Below are 15,442 nucleotides of genomic sequence, written 5' to 3'. Positions count from 1 at the left end.
GACATTGGAATGGGCTGCCCAGGGAGGTGGTGGAGTCAATGTCCCTCAAGGTGGTAAGGAAGGGCTGGGTGTGGCACTCAGTGTCTCGGTCTAGTGTACAGCTCAGTCATAGGCTGGACTCCAATCTAATAAATTCTGTGATTATTAGAGGACATTCACTTTTTTTTTGCTATGTAAGATGACCCACAGTCCTGCAGATCTCCTCCAGGAGTTTTTACGGGCCCAGAGGAGCCCTTCAGAGCTGGTTTACAAGCACAGACCAACACTTTTACTGTCACAGGGTGTGACTGAACAGTGGGCTCTGAAAGGGCCGAGTGGATGCCCTTGCCTTGGGAGGATGCAGCCCTTGTGTGGAGCTGTTCGGGGAGCGCTGCCCGCCTGCCCCGGGCTCACTGTGGTGCCAGGCCGCTGCGATCCACGCCATGCGACAGCGCACCGTGGCTTTGCCAGGGCCCCGTGCCAAACCTCGCCCTCACGGACGGCACATGGCGGAGTGTCACACCTGACCTCCCTTCCCCACGAAGCCGGTAACAAGGCCACTCTCCCCGGACGCTCGTCACTCAGGTCCCTGCAGGAGCAGCAGACCCCACCCGAGAGATTGCTCTGTCGCTCCTGGGATGCCCAGGACATCCCACACAGCCGCCGGGCGGACGCCCCGACCTTCAGGGGAGCCGCCCCGCGGGCCCGCCCTCCAGGCGCGGCGCGGGGCGGGCAGGCAGGTGAGGCGGCGCCGGCCATTGGGAGCGGGCGGTGACCGGCGCCGAGCCGCCCCGCCCCGCCGCTATATGAGGCGAGGGGCGGGCGGCGGGGCGGGCCTGAGCGTGTGCGGGCACCGAGGTGAGCGGGGAGGCGGGAGAGAGTGAGCCGGCCGGGCGGTGTGGGGCCGGCGGGCCCCGCAGCGCGGCGGGAGGCGCAGGAGGCGAATCCCCGGCAGGAAGGAGCCGCTGTTCCTCCCTTCCCCGCTCCTCCGCCACCGCCCCGCTCGGGGAGCCGTGGCGGCCGTGCCCTTCTCCCCCCGGGAGGAGCTCCCTGGCCATCCCTGGCAAGGACGCGATGGAGGGCTCGTCCCGGCTCCCCCGGCGGCGGAGGCTGTCCCGGGGAAAGGCAGGATTTGCCCTGGCTGCCCGCTGGGGTGATGTGGTGCGGCCTCCCCGGCGGCGGGCAGGCAGAATTGTGGTGTCATTGCTTTCCAGGAGCAGGTGTCCGTAAGTAGTTGAAGATGAGGGTGGCCGAGCATGTCTTGCAGAAACTCTGCTCAAGGTTACGGCCCCTCCAATGGTAGCCGATGTTTTGCCGTGGCACAGGCACGTTTTTTGGGATGGGTGTAGGCAGGGACCAGTTCCTCACGAAGAATGATGCTGTTGTAACTAAGCTGGCTTAGTTTGCTTTATCAAACGTTTTTTCTTTTTTTTTTTCTTTTTTTTTTCTTTTTTTTCTATTTGTCTGTGTAGATTTTTTTTTTTTTTTTAATTGAATTGACTGTAAGTTCTCGCTTGGATTGCTGCAGAGGTCATGAAAGGGTGAAATAGATTTAAGAGAATAGAGAAGAAGAGGGGCTATAGCTTCAGGCATGGCCCTTCTAAATTTTCATTCAGGCTGCAGCCCGGATGCCGGGCTGGCGGTGTGATTTGCAATTGCTTGCTTGCAGTTTTCCCCCTGTGGGTAATGTGTGCAGGAAACCTGCCTAGTTTTATATGGTCACTATATTGAGTTTCTGGAATCATCCCCTGTGCTGCCTAATTCTGCCTATGTAAAGGATTTTTGGTGTCTGCATGGGTGGGGAGGCTGCTAACAATACGAAGTTTGCCTTGCTCTGAAATTCTTGCTACAGATATTTTGAAAGGCAGGGAGAAGCGTGGAAAAATTGTGGTCGCTCCTTCCCGAGGCTCAGTTTTGTGGCTGAATGTTCTGTGACAAGAAAAGACGTAACTTGAAAAGGGGGGAGCACGGTGTGAGCGAGCTAAATAAGAGAATTTCTTTGCAGCTCCATCCATTTCAATGGTGCGGCTTTCCCAAGCCCCTTTCCATCGTCCATCATCACCTTCAGGCCGGTCGGAGGAAGGGGAGGAGAAGAGGATGAAGGCGGCCAAGCAGCAGGTGACCCCGGCTGGGGAGAGCCCGGCTCCCGCCAGCCCCCTGCAGTCCGCGCTGAGCACGGCGGCCTCTCCCTCGCAGGCCTACGAGATCTACATCGACAACGGGCTCATCTGCCTCAAACACAAGATCAGGAACATCGAGAAGAAGAAGGTAACTCGGTTTTCTTGCCCGATACTAAAGCTTATTGCCTTTAAAATAATATTTCATGTTATTTCTATTATTTTTAACTGCTGGAATAAGGTTATGTGTGTATATAGAGAGCTAATGTATGTTGATCAAAACTGAAGATGCTTCTCTTGACCAAATCAGTTCAGAACAAACTTGCATCTGATTTAAACGTGATTATAGTCTTGCAGAGATCCTTCATCAATTATATGCATCTGATATTAATTTAGATGTAAATTGTTTGTAAAATCAGAAGTTAGAGCAAGTGTTTTCTCTTTGGAATACGTATTTAATATAGTCTGACATTTCCTCAGTAGAAATGTCAGATTATATTAAATATGTATTGCCCTTTATTTTGCATAAATATTTGACTTACATATTTTAAATACAGGCTAATGTTACTGACTGGAAAACTTTTGTACAGAAATTGTCCAAAACTTGATCACTCATTTTAAGCTCTGCTTTCCTGAGGCTGGGGGAACAGAACAGTGTTAGTAACAATAATAACTGAGATAATTATTGTAGCTGGGGCTAATCAGACTTCTGCATTCTAAGGCTTTTCAGTTGATTGGCAGGTGACTGTGTGCTTGGCTTTGAGTTGAGAGAATGTTATTTTCTGTAGGATAAAAGATGTGAAGGTGCTGTTGCTTTCAGTGCTGGATCAGGATCACAAGTAAAGCAATTGTATGAATATGTTGTGCTACTCTAAATGCCTGAAAAGCTTTTAGTTATGTCTTAGGGCAAGGAGAGAGAGTAGATCAGACATCTGTCCATGTGCTTAGGGGACTTGGTCCTCCTGCAGGAGATGCAGTATTACTGCTGTCTCATGTCATGCATCATGCTGTGATTTTGAATAACATCAGACAAGCATGTTTCCTTTTTATGATTAAACAACTATGGGTTGTATTCTGATTCTGTCCAAGGAAGCTTCTTCTTGTGGATTTCTCTGGTACCTTTGATTTTCGCATGAATGACAGTATGGCCTTATCAGCAAATAAAACTGTGACTTAGTAAAATAAGTAGAAAGTATTCCTAGTCTTGCACTCCTATAGGTACTGTGCCAGTGAAGCTCTAGATACACACATGGAATAGTATTTGATTTCATGGCAGTGAAGTCACCTTTCTTTTCCCTAAAAAAGTTTTGCAATACCAAATAGTTTTGTTTTGTATTATTTACATCAGCATTTAAAGAATGCTTTGGTATATTGGAAATACACTTGTTAACTTTCTTAGGGAACAGGGCTATAAATTTTTGATGTAACTAAAGCCAAATTTTTGAAAGACGTAACAAGGATTATTCAAGGATGATATGACTAAATTCCAGCATTGGCTTGGGAAAGCTAAACAAGCCTTCCTTAAACAAGGACACTGGATGTATTTGAAGCCATTTAAAGATCTTGGATCAATGCATTAATAGTTGCTAAATGAAACAAAAGTAGCAAGTAAGAACTGAAAGATCAGTGCTAGGGAAAGGAAGTAGACAGTCCTGCAGACTGAAATTGCCAAATCAAAGGCATAGTAAAACTCTGTGTTCCTTTCTTCAGAAACAAGAGGAAGTAGGAGGTTTTTTGTTCTATGTTACAGCATTTCACTCATACCCCTTGCCTACTTTTTAAATTGATTACTGTGTAATGTTTACTTTGAATTTTCTGCAGCTCAAACTAGAAGACTACAAAGATCGTCTGAAGAAGGGGGAAGCCCTCAATCAAGACCAGTTGGTAAGTTTGCTTTTTATGCAGGAGTGGAAGGCCTCAAAACCTTCTGATCTGGCAGGAAGGATGGGTTGCTGAAGGAGATGTGTTTTTCTAGAAGCAGCACCTAAAGGTATTTTTCACAAAACCAAATTAGCAAATTATTGGTTATCAGGCTGAATGTTGAGCCCATAAGCTCCATTGACTGTTTTAACCTTCATGGTGTTCCCTGAAGGAACAGAAGATCCCTGTTTATCTTTGCTCTGTAGACTTTCAGCTTCAGTGCTTCTGCACCTCTGTTTCTTAATGAGGTAACTGTGTACAGCTGAGCTATATGGCAGTGCAGTGTTAGAACCTAAGCCTCAAGAATTCTGAGGTGGCTAATTAATCCTCATGATTTCTTCATTAGCAGCTATTACTTGAAATTGCCTGTTGTCTGCACAGTGCTGTTGGTTACAAGTAGCTGTTAATATAACTGATAGTGCTGGCTCTTTTTTGTCTTGGTCTGGAATGGATTTTAGATCTGAAACCAAATTTCTGTAACTTGAAAACTTTAGCAGAGCTGAGTAGTAGTGTCACATAATCCAAAGAGTTTATTGCTCTACTAATCCAGGAGTCACATTTTTAAAATGTAGTGGACACATGTTAAAGAGTAATTATCTGATGAGGAGTACTGACACTTCAGTGATAGTGCTGATCCTGCTAATGAACTAGCTGGAAAAATGTCACTGATTGCTAACTTGATCACAGTGCAGCAGTCTGAGAACACAAATTCTATTTTCTTACTGTGAATCATTTGTGAAAGAGTTAGACATAAGTGGGGTAAGAGGGGGAAAATGGTACCTTCTTAGAAGCAGAACAAACCTGTTGGAGTAAATTGTCACTTAGTGCTTAGCCACAAAATCTGATGTGGTGTCTTGCCATATCAAGTGCAAAAGTAAATGAATTAAATCTAATGGTTTGGAGTAGGTTGATGACCTTTCAATTCCTCTCAACTCAATCTTCAATCAGGTGGGCAAGAAACTTTTGTGTTTAGATCATCTGTGTTCTTCACAATCTGTTTGCTGCCATGAGCAGTGAGACTGTTGAACAATGTTCTGTAAGTTGGAATAGTCCTGGATGTATTGACTGCTTTGGTATATGCCCTGCACTGTGAAAAGCTGTTAGGTGACAGTGTTTGGAAAATGGCATTAACTTGGTTACTGGTTTTTAGTATTCCTAGCTGGGCTTCACTTTTCAACTTTAGTGTCTTCATCCCAGTTTCTGGAGTTTCTTAGGCTACTAAAATGAAGAACTGGATTCAGCCTTTATAATGGAGGTTACCATTGTAGAAGCACATATGCATTCAATATTTAATTAACCATCTTGTAAAGTCCCGTGCTTCAGTGGTTAAGATACAGAAATACTACATTTCTAACTTTCAGAGGCATATTTGTGGTGTATGTACAAATTGAAGCTGGAGTAGAGCTTAATAGATCTTAACAGCTAAAGAAACCAACTGCCTTATAATACAGTGGTGTTCTAATATAACTTGCTGTCATCTATAACTTTAATTTTCTCACACAGAGGAAGAAGTGCATGTCTGGTGATGAACTTGTTTTGCAAGCAATTTGGATTAAGCTGTAATTACTTACTGTGCATGCCTGCCAGACCTAATGTGTGTGCTAGCCTTACATTAGGAAACATTTGTTTCAAGAATGAGGAGCTTCCAGCAGCTTGTGCTTTTTGCAAGCTGAGCAGATTTTCCTCAGTGCTGTTCTTCCAAGGTGCTGTTAATGAATGTTAATAACAGGTGTGACAGAAGAAAGCTATTGCTTTCCTGTGGGCTGAGGTGCAGCCTGCCATGAGAGCAGTGGTGGCTGTTCCTGATGTTTTCAGGTGCAGAGTTTTACTCTGCAATTTGTGTTGTTAGAAGCACAATTACTGTAACCTGACTAGTAAATTGTTGGTGTTAATTGTGAGTCTTCCTCAAATGTGTGGGCATTGGATTCTTAGAAGTCATTCTCTCAAGTGCTAAGTGAATTGCTAAGTAGTACTTCAAAGCTGCTTGGTAAATTGTGTGAAGACAAACCTAAACCACCAAGGTGAGAGCTTGCACTTTGTGTTGAGTAGCATTTAGTCCAGGTGGTGTCTAGTATGTGACAAACAGGGGAATAAAAGGAACTGAGCAATCCAACTGAGCAAATGAATATGTAACTTGTTTTCCATTTGCTTAGGAACACATATGGAATTTGCAGATGGCCCAGATCTTATTGGGACAATAGATTAAGCTTTTTGTCACTGCACTGATGAAACACTAACACTGCTGTGAACGAGCTTTATGGTAGACTGATGGGCCTGTTCTAGAAAAACCTGTGATATGTCAGGAGCATAAACCAGATTGGGTGTAAAGCACATGTGAACAACTGGAGTTAAACTTGTTACTCTTGCCTTGTGGTGTGAAGATATGGGCAGCATGTCTGGACTACAGCATTTTGCTATCTTCAGAGCTGTCAAGGGAACTTGGAGAAATTAATTAACCCGTTAAAATGGGGTATATCATAATGCAATTAATAATCCACTGCAGTTATTTTTGAAGACTAGCCAGTAAAATATTGGTTTAAGTCATTAGTAAAGACAGGAACATGGCTTCTTTTGTGGGAACTAAATTGCAAAGACTTATTTCTGGAAGTGTGACTTGTGTATATATTTCTAAAGTTTGAGCAAATTTTCTTTAAAGGTGTTCAGTTAAGCGTGAAGGTAGAAGATCTGTGCTGAATTTCTCCTGTATTCCTTCTGGATTTTTAGACCAGTCTGATTTTTAAATAGCTGTTTACCTCTGATTGTCAAGACCTATATAGGCAAACTTGTAGGATATCTGTCTGGTGGTATGAGCTGGCTTTGAACTGCATCTCAGTTACAGGTGAATGATATTTGCAATTAAAGGACCAGCCACAGACACAGAATCTTTAAAAAGCTACAGTTTCAGAGAAGAACACACCGAATGACAACTTCACCATGAGAATTTAAGTACAAGGCAATAGAGTTGCAATCAGTAGTTTAGGCATGAAAAATACATTTTTTTATCTATTCCTTTGTAGGAGGCAGTAGAGAAATACGATGAAGTAGTGCACAACCTGGAATTTGCCAAGGAGCTTCACAAGACTTTTTCAGGGCTTAGCCAAGATGTAAGTATAACTATTCTCCTCTATATTGACAGGAGGTAACTGCAGAACTTTGTGCTACTACTTTAATGGCTACATTTCTATTCCAGTGTACCCCTTGCTAGGAAGTTCCTGTCTGGTTTCTCTGCAGCAGTGAAACTTAGGCATATGAGGAGCAGTTGATTAAGGAGAACTGATTATTTGGTGCTTGTTAACCAGTTGTCTGTTTCTGATCACTTGGTAGGCAAAGGCTAAAGAGGCTTCAGGACTCCAGTGGTGGGTCCCTAAATGGCTGGGGCCTGGAAAATGAGACCTGGGAGGAGAGCCTGGAGCATCTGGGCTTGTTGGGCCTGGTGAAGTGAAGGCTTGCCAGGAGATGCACAATTATCCTTCAGACAGCAAATACTGAGAGGGTGGAGCTGGGATTTTTGCTGAGGTGTGGTAGGAGAAGCAATGATCTTTACTTGAAATAGATGCTAACAGGTAGGAGGAAATGGTCACTCAGTGGGTGATTAAACATTAGAAGCAAGCTGCCTGGGGAAGTGGTAAAATCTGTCCTTGGATTCCTTGTCCTCCAAACAATCTGGTCTTGATTCCCTCCCTTTCTGGAGGCTGGGCTAGACAATGTCCCAAGATTCCTTCCAAAATGAATTTTTTACTGCTTCTGGTGAGGGAAAGTGTTGGTTTTAAATCACTTTGACTTCAATGAAGAGTGCATCCCTCAGTAAAATTTACCTGAAGCTTGTGGAGTTTGCTACTCAATCTGCCATAGCTGTCTCTAATAGTGGCAAGACACTGATTTAGTGCTTTATTTAGGTCTTTGTTCAGGATTTAAGCCACTCCATACATTATTTTTATGCAAGCAAGTGTTTTATCTTTGGAGATACTGGTCTCTTGGCTCAAGCAAATTCTACACTTATAGAAGATTTGATCCAAGGTAGTGGTAGGGAAGCTAAACATGATTAGTCACTGTTCTGGCATTATTTCTACAGAATGCTGAAGGACTGGTACCTTGTGACCCAGTGTATCCTTGTGCAGGTGTTTTAAGTAATCCAGCATTCTACCAGTTCATGTTTGTTCTTGAATTCATGCTGTATTTAAAGGCTAACCCACCTTGTTTTTAACTTGGCTGTGCTTCTGCTGGTATGGATTCTACAGTCAATAGCCATTACTGGAACACTAGGGGCCATTCTGGCAACAGCATCCTTGCATCCTTTGCAGTGTGTTGTAGGGAACAAAATTTTCATAGATTGTGACACATATTGAGGCATTTTAAATTCTCCAGTTACTTGGATGGCTTCTGCTGGGTAGTTCTGTTAGTGCATGATGAGAGGCTTGACTGCATATTCTCTGTGTTCTGTAATTTCATGTTGTTGCTTATTTAATGAGTGCTTTAGCCTTCTGCCAACAGAAATGATTGTAGGATTCTGCTGTATCCTTTAAGCTGGGATATTCAGAAGTGAAGAGCAGTTGTCTTACTAGGAGAGACTTGAGATAACTTCTGCCTCTCTAACTCTGTGGTAAATGTTAAAGGTCAGCTAGGCCTGGAATGATGCATTGGTATCAATTCCATCAATTTCTGTACAATCTGTTACAGTAAAACCACTAGCATGCATAATCAGGGTCTAGATATCACAAAGGCATATCACAAGTGAAGCTACCAGTATCCAGTTTGACTGAAAGTTAGATGTGTAGATGATTAGTAGATAAATGGAGAGCTCTTCCAAAGGAGGAGCTTAAAAAATTCTGGATATCTGAATAATTAGGAGCTTATCTAAACCAAAATGAATGGTTGGTTTCCTCATTGTAGGATAATCAGTACTAGAGCTCAGTGTTTTGTCCTAGAATCTTGTTAGTAAACAGGATTAAACCCTAAATTGTGTTTGTTGGATTTTGCTTTAAAATAGCTGCTGAAAGCACAGAAGAAGGCTCAGAGGAGAGAGAGCCTACTGAAGCTGGAAGCAGAGAAGAAGAAGCTGCGTACGATACTTCAAGTCCAGTATGTGCTACAGAACTTCACTCAAGAGCATGTTCAGAAAGATTTCAAAGGTGGTGTGAATGGTGCAATATACCTGCCTTCTAAAGAACTAGACTACCTCATAAGATTTGCAAAACTGACATGTCCAGAAAGAAATGAGAACTTGAGGTAAGTCCGGGGGGATTTTTGTCTATTAGTATGCTTCAATTGTTGTGGTAAATGTCCTCTGTTTGACACTGCTGTGTCTTTAAATACCATGTTTTGTAATGTGAACATTCTCTTCAGTACACTTGCTTTTGTCTGAGGTTAGGAATGTAAAGATTTACCTCAGTTGGAGCTTTAGAGGGAAGCTGCAGTAATTACAGCCTCAGGTGCAGGTTGCAGACAGACTTTGCCCTTTTACATCTCCCTGTGGGACTGAGGGGACACAGTCCAATACCATCCTTAGCAGGGAGCCTGGGGATGTGCTGTTTCTCTGTGGTCTCACTGCTCATGAAATGAAAAAAGTGCAGTTAAATCAGAACTCTTTCTGTATTCCATTTACATCGATGATTCAGGTGTGCTTCTTTATTCCAAGGAATGTAACATGGTGCTCCTGAGGTGCTCTTGCTGTTAGATTTAAAGTGATTTTTAAAAATTGCCTGAAGTTTTTGATACCTCTGCACTAAATGTCATGCATGTCACCATGGTGTTAGAGAGGTAATGTCAGTGTCAGTGCTCATGTGGCACTGCTCTGGTGCTGTGATGGCTCATGCTTGGTGTGACAGCCTGTCTGGTAGGGTAGTGCAGCAAGAATTCTATTTGAATATGGAATAAGTAGTTACTAGGTGGTAAGCTGAGACACTTTATGGATAAGTCATGCTTGACTATGGACTAATTCTTTAAGTGCCTCAAAATTCCAGTCACTTGTCATACACTAGACTTGCCTAATCTTTGCTCTTTAGTTAACTGCTTCCAAAGAACAGCTGCTTATAAAAAGCTACACAACAGGAGTGTCTCATCCCAATGAAGTAACTTTGTTTCTAGTTGACTCTTATGGTATTACTTCTACAAGAAGCTTAATCCTTTCCTTTGGGATACTGTGTTTCATGGCAGTGCACTGAAAACTCCATCTTCTGGAGGAGGTGGATCTTGGACCTATAGTAAGGTTTCCCAGGAGCTGCTAGTCAGCGAGAATGGCAGCTATTGTTGGTTGCACCTGTACAAGTCCATCCAGTAAAAGGGACCAGCTGATTAAACAGCAGTTGTTGTCCTGTTTGGGAACCCTGACTTGTAATGAAATTCAGCCATGTGGTTTTGTGGGACAGTGCTTAGGATCTCTATATTGACCAACAAAAGAAGTTAGGCTTTCTAGGTTAAATCCTGTTCAGACAGAGACAACTGAATTGCTTCCAGTGATTTCAGGGCTTATGTTCACTCTGTGTGTGCAGGAAATAAGTGAAGGTTGGACACTAGTGAATGTTGTAAAATGAGGGGATGTTGGGACAGTGCAGCACTTGATTTTGGCTGTGGTTCTACCTGGTAAAATTGTCATTTGTTTCAGTGTTGAAGACCAGATGGAGCAATCATCTCTCTATTTCTGGGACCTTCTAGAAGGAAGTGAGAAACCTGTGGTTGGAACAACATGTGAGTGTCTCATCTAGAGAAATAACTTAAAGATCTAAAATTTGTGTGCTTGTTAAACATCTTAAAACCAGTGAATACACATGGAAGGTCACCAAATTAACCACTTTCAGGTGATGTGTGTATCTTGATTATCCAAGGATGAATGGCTGTTCCTAGTTCAGTTAAGTGCAGGTCAATCAATGCCACCTGCTTTCCTTTTCCAGTCAAGACTTTTCAATTAGTATGCTAGCATATTTTTGAGAAATACTGATGGTAGCAATTCAAAACCTGATGCATGAATACCTTTCAGAACAGTGGGAAGCTTTTTGTTATGTGCAAATGGGTTAAGCTTGGAACAGTTCCCAGCCATGAAATGCTTAGTTGAGTACCCTGATGTATTACAAAGCTTCATTGGCCCTGGGCTGAAGGTTCCACAGCATTGAAGAGTCTCCTTTCTTTGTAGGAGTTCTAGACTCATACCTGTTGTCTCCCTGCAGTGCAGGATACCACACAGGCTGTTAATGGAACTTGCTGGGATTTCTCATCGTGCACAATTGCAGTCTTTCTTTGATGTAATGGAAGTGTCCTTGCTTTTCAAGCACACCAAAATCTGTAGGACTCTACAGATCTTCCATTTGTGGCACAGTTCCAAAATCCCTGGATGTAAGCCAACATACACATTGTGTTCCTATTTACAACTTGCTTGTGAGGAAACTGCCCTTAATTGAGTTGTAGTGTCTTTCTATTGCAAACAGCTCTTGCTTGTTGTGTTTATGACAACAATGTCAGTAACTGTTAGAACAGAGCATTAGTGTGATCTGTTTAATTTCTACAGAGGTAGCTGAACTGACAGCTAGGTGTTAAATCTTCCCATGTAGTTGTGGACAAACTGCAGGCTTGGATTGCTGCAGGCTGGTAACCTTAGCCTTGTATCTGTTGACATGAATAGATTGTTTATCAGTATCTCTGTCCCTTTAGTGTCAGTCTTGCATCCCTTTGTGTGCAAGCTAGACTTCAGATAATGCTGTTAGGTTGTTTTATTAGTGTTCATTGCCTTGGAAGACAGTTTTTTATAGCAATAGTAAATTCTGGCTTACAATTCTTGTTTGTGTGGTTGTCATTGGAAGGAGTGATCTTTCACTGAAAGTTCTTCCTGTTCTCAAGGCTGCCCTGTTTGCAGCTCCTCTGAAACAATTTCTAGAATCGCTGTTACTTCTGAGGTCTTACTCTGTACTTTCAGCTGCTGTCTCTCGTTTGCACAGAGTAGCAAACTGGACAGTGCTTCTCACAGTACAGTTAAGCTTTTGTTCACCCATGTCAGCTCTGAATCTTTTCCAGCTTCAGAGGAGTAAGCTTGTTCTGGGATCACTCCCTTGCATTTCCCCTGCTTGTTTCTACAGTTCTTAACTTTGCTCTTGAGGACCATCCTGTTATCAGCAAGAGTGTCTTGTAGAGTAGTTCCATTGTGACTGTTTAGCTTTACCTCTGCTGCAGTCTCACATGATTTTAATATTAAAGCTGGCTAGCTTATACATGGGAAACAAAGCCCTTTCCAAGCATATGGGAGACCAGGTGGCTCTGTGTTTACCTTGTGGGCATTAAACACAAGCTGCAGCCTTGCCCTGGTATTGCAAAGATGTTTTCAACTGCATTAAATTAAGCAGTCTAATAAATAATTTCCTTTACAAAAACATTTTGCTATAGCTTCATAAGATGTGTGAACTTGGAGTAACTGCAGTTCATATAAAGGGAGGAAGTAACAAGTCTTAATCTGTAATCTGAATGCCCTTAATTTCAGATTTTGCTGTTTTAACTTTAAGGGTTTTTACTCTTTAGATAAACACATGAAGGACCTGCTGTCCAAACTTCTAGACTCCGGCTACTTTGAAAGTATCCCGACTCCTCGCACCACTGTGCCAGTGAAAGAGTTGGAAGAAGAAGTAAATAGAAAACCTGAGAAAACAAGACAGCTGTCAAAAGGAGAGTCTGCCAAAGAATCAGGTGAAATATTACAGGGTTCAAGTTTTATATCAGTGTTGGGATGGGCTTGAACTGAGCACTGAATTTGCATAGCTTGGTGTTAAATCTAATGCTGTGCTGTAGCTTACTTGCAGTGTAGTAACTGAAATGGAACTTTCAGGGCATGCAGCTCTGTTTTAGCTAGAAACATTCAAAAACCCTTTAAATCATAGTAATAGAATGCTTTTGCCTTCTGAGTAAGTTGAATATGTGGGGACTGTCTGGTATGTAGGGAAAGTTACATATTAGAATAACAAAATTATGAATACTATAAGATGTTTCTTAACTTTAAACTTCTGCAGCAGTAAAACTTAGAAAATAAAAGCTTGTCTAGAAATAGCCTGTTGAATGGCAAGCTGAGCTTTCAGAATATCTGGTTTAGCAAATTGTACTGCTATTTAAATAGATTTAAAGAGTTGCTACTGTTTGATCTGCCTTCTGCATTTGATCAGTTGAAACAAATTAACATCCTTTCTCTAGAATCCATTATGGAGCTTATGAAATCTGAAATACAGCCACAGGAGGTAAGACACTCTACTGTTAATTGCTTGCCTTTAGTATTGTGATTTTTTTCAGACACACATTTATAAATGCTCTTCTGCTGTCCTTTTTTAAACTTAAAAAGGGAGTCTGAACAGTAATTTTAAGTGTTGCTTGATGCAGGAGGCATTAAAGACTTGATTGCATTTGTTTTTAACCCCAAATTTATGGCATCTGGTGTTGTATTTTGGGATGAATGGAGCAGGATTTTACATGAAGCAGTTTAGTACTTTAATGCTCTGGCACTTTCCTGACTAAAACAAAGCATCTGCCTTTAGAGTGGGAGCATTGATCTTTTGTGTACTGTGGAATAGAGAAAATAGACATCTGCTAAAAAGCTAAGCTTGTTGCAGTAGGCTTGATATTGGTGGGTTTGAGAATGATGTTGGTCTTACTCTGATTTGTCAGGAAGGTAGGAAACCCAGGACAGGCTTGTGTGCACAGGAGTGTGTAGACCTGTTTCAGCAGCTCTTCAGACTCCTGAACTTATGCTTGGACTATCAGTAGCATAGAGATCATTAGGCCTGGTTCAGAAGGTGGGGAAGGGTGTCTTTTTCCAAATGAAAATACTGGTTCTTAAAATGCTGAATCCCTGTTTCCCAGGTATCCCACTAGAGGGTGTACTCTAGAACAAGTTTTTGTAACTTATTGCTAACACTGTTACCTGACTCTCATCTGGTATCTAGCCAGAAAAAATGTCTCAGCCAGTGAGCCTTGTACATTCTGCACTTCATGTATTTATTTCCTGTTCATGACCAAGTGGTAACTTAGAAAAACTTAGCACATCATTGAACTCCCAGACCTAGCACTAAACACAGCCTGCAGTTGAAGTCCAGTGGTACTTAATCTGAGACTCTGGTGACATTTTAGTATCAAAACTCCACCAAGAATGAGGGTTATACTTGGTTACTGGGTCTAATATTTTGGGATGCTTAGCAGAATGTCTGCTAATATAGTACCAGAGGTTTTTAGGTGCTTAGAAGGAGAGTTACTTTTGTAAAAATCACAATTGTACTTGATATTGTCACTGCCTAGGAGCATTGAGGATAAGGGCAGTAGATTGGCTCAGCTGGGTTTTACTTGTGCTGTTCAGCACTGTTCCCTGTTTCTCTGTGGCATGCCGAGCAAAGCTAGTCTGCAGTGTTGTAGGATAAAGCCATGGTCACAGTTTCTATGACTAGTGCTTAGACTGTCTAGGCTGTGCTTTTAGTCAGCAGTTTTCAGTAGCTGGGTGACCTTATTTAACTGACCTGAACTGTAGTAGCAAAATGTGTTCTTGGGAGCCATTAAGTTTCTTTGGTCTATGTAGTTTCTCAACAGGCGTTATTTGCCTGAAGCAGAATACTCTGTCAAGAAGAAGCCAGAAGAGCCCAGATCTTGGGAAGCCGAGTGTGCTAGAAAACAGGAACCTCCAAAGTCCTGGGAGATGCTTGTTGATGTTAAAGAGCAGGAACAGAAGCAGAAACAAGAGACCTTAAAGCCTTGGGAAGCTCGTGTTAGACAGCAAGAACTCAAGAGAGCAGATTCTCCAAAGCCTTGGGAAGCTCGTGGTAAAGAGGAGGAACAGAAGTGTGAGTCTGCAAAGGCGTGGGAGACCCGTGTGGAGGAGGAGCAGCAGAAGAAGCCAGAAGCTCCAAAGGCATGGGTAGCACATGTCCAAGAGGAGCAGGAGTCCCCCAAACCTTGGGTAGCAAAGGTCAGGGAAGAGCAGGACCAGAAGAAACAGGAATCACCTAAGCCATGGGTAACAAAAGTTAGGGAAGAGCAGGAACAGAAAAAGCAGGAGTCCTCAAAACCTTGGGTAACCAAAGTTAAGGAAGAACCAGAAGAAAAGCAGGAATCTCCAAAACCTTGGGTAACCCAAACTAGGGAACAACCAGAACAAAAGAAGCCAGATCCTATGAAAACATGGGAAGTGCCTGTTAGGGAAGAGCCAGAGCAAAAGAAGCAGGAGCCTGTGAAGGCTTGGGCTGCACATGTTAGGGAGGAGCCAGAACAAAAGAAGCAGGAGACTCGAGAGGCTTGGGAGAAAGCTGACAGGCAGCAGCAAGTGTCACCTCCACAGTTACAGAACCCTCCGAAGGCCTGGGCAGCTGCCAGTGTGGGGCAGAAGGAGCAGATGGGCCCAAAGAAGTTTGATATGGAACCCAAAGAAGTGAGTTGGCATATGTAGTATTATCTGTCATAAGCTTTTGGCATTAGTG

The 15,442-nt window shown here is 42.8% G+C and overlaps 1 protein-coding gene across 7 annotated transcripts in view; it reads left to right on the top strand.

The window, feature by feature from the left end:
* Nucleotides 1-814: 814 nt before the first annotated feature.
* CAPRIN2 (caprin family member 2) overlaps nucleotides 815-15,442 on the top strand; it is a 33,219-nt gene continuing 18,591 nt past the window's right edge. For 4 of the 7 annotated variants that reach the window (XM_063154039.1, XM_063154036.1, XM_063154037.1 and 1 more), the window contains exons 1-9: nucleotides 1,142-1,205; nucleotides 1,985-2,247; nucleotides 3,918-3,980; nucleotides 7,034-7,120; nucleotides 9,004-9,242; nucleotides 10,618-10,700; nucleotides 12,516-12,680; nucleotides 13,179-13,222; nucleotides 14,548-15,393. In XM_063154039.1, coding sequence (XP_063010109.1) covers nucleotides 1,999-2,247; nucleotides 3,918-3,980; nucleotides 7,034-7,120; nucleotides 9,004-9,242; nucleotides 10,618-10,700; nucleotides 12,516-12,680; nucleotides 13,179-13,222; nucleotides 14,548-15,393 — 1,776 coding nt within the window. In that variant the 5' untranslated portion in view covers nucleotides 1,142-1,205; nucleotides 1,985-1,998. Of the gene's footprint in view, nucleotides 838-1,141; nucleotides 1,206-1,984; nucleotides 2,248-3,917; nucleotides 3,981-7,033; nucleotides 7,121-9,003; nucleotides 9,243-10,617; nucleotides 10,701-12,515; nucleotides 12,681-13,178; nucleotides 13,223-14,547; nucleotides 15,394-15,442 lie in introns of those variants that run through there. The other 3 variants (XM_063154035.1, XM_063154040.1, XM_063154041.1) reach the window with 3 other exon arrangements.

Source organism: Melospiza melodia, chromosome 4, assembly GCF_035770615.1.
Source record: "Melospiza melodia melodia isolate bMelMel2 chromosome 4, bMelMel2.pri, whole genome shotgun sequence".
NCBI classification, from domain to species: Eukaryota; Metazoa; Chordata; class Aves; order Passeriformes; family Passerellidae; genus Melospiza; species Melospiza melodia.
Note: the sequence above shows the minus strand (reverse complement) of the source record. Positions and strands in the feature narration are given on the sequence as shown.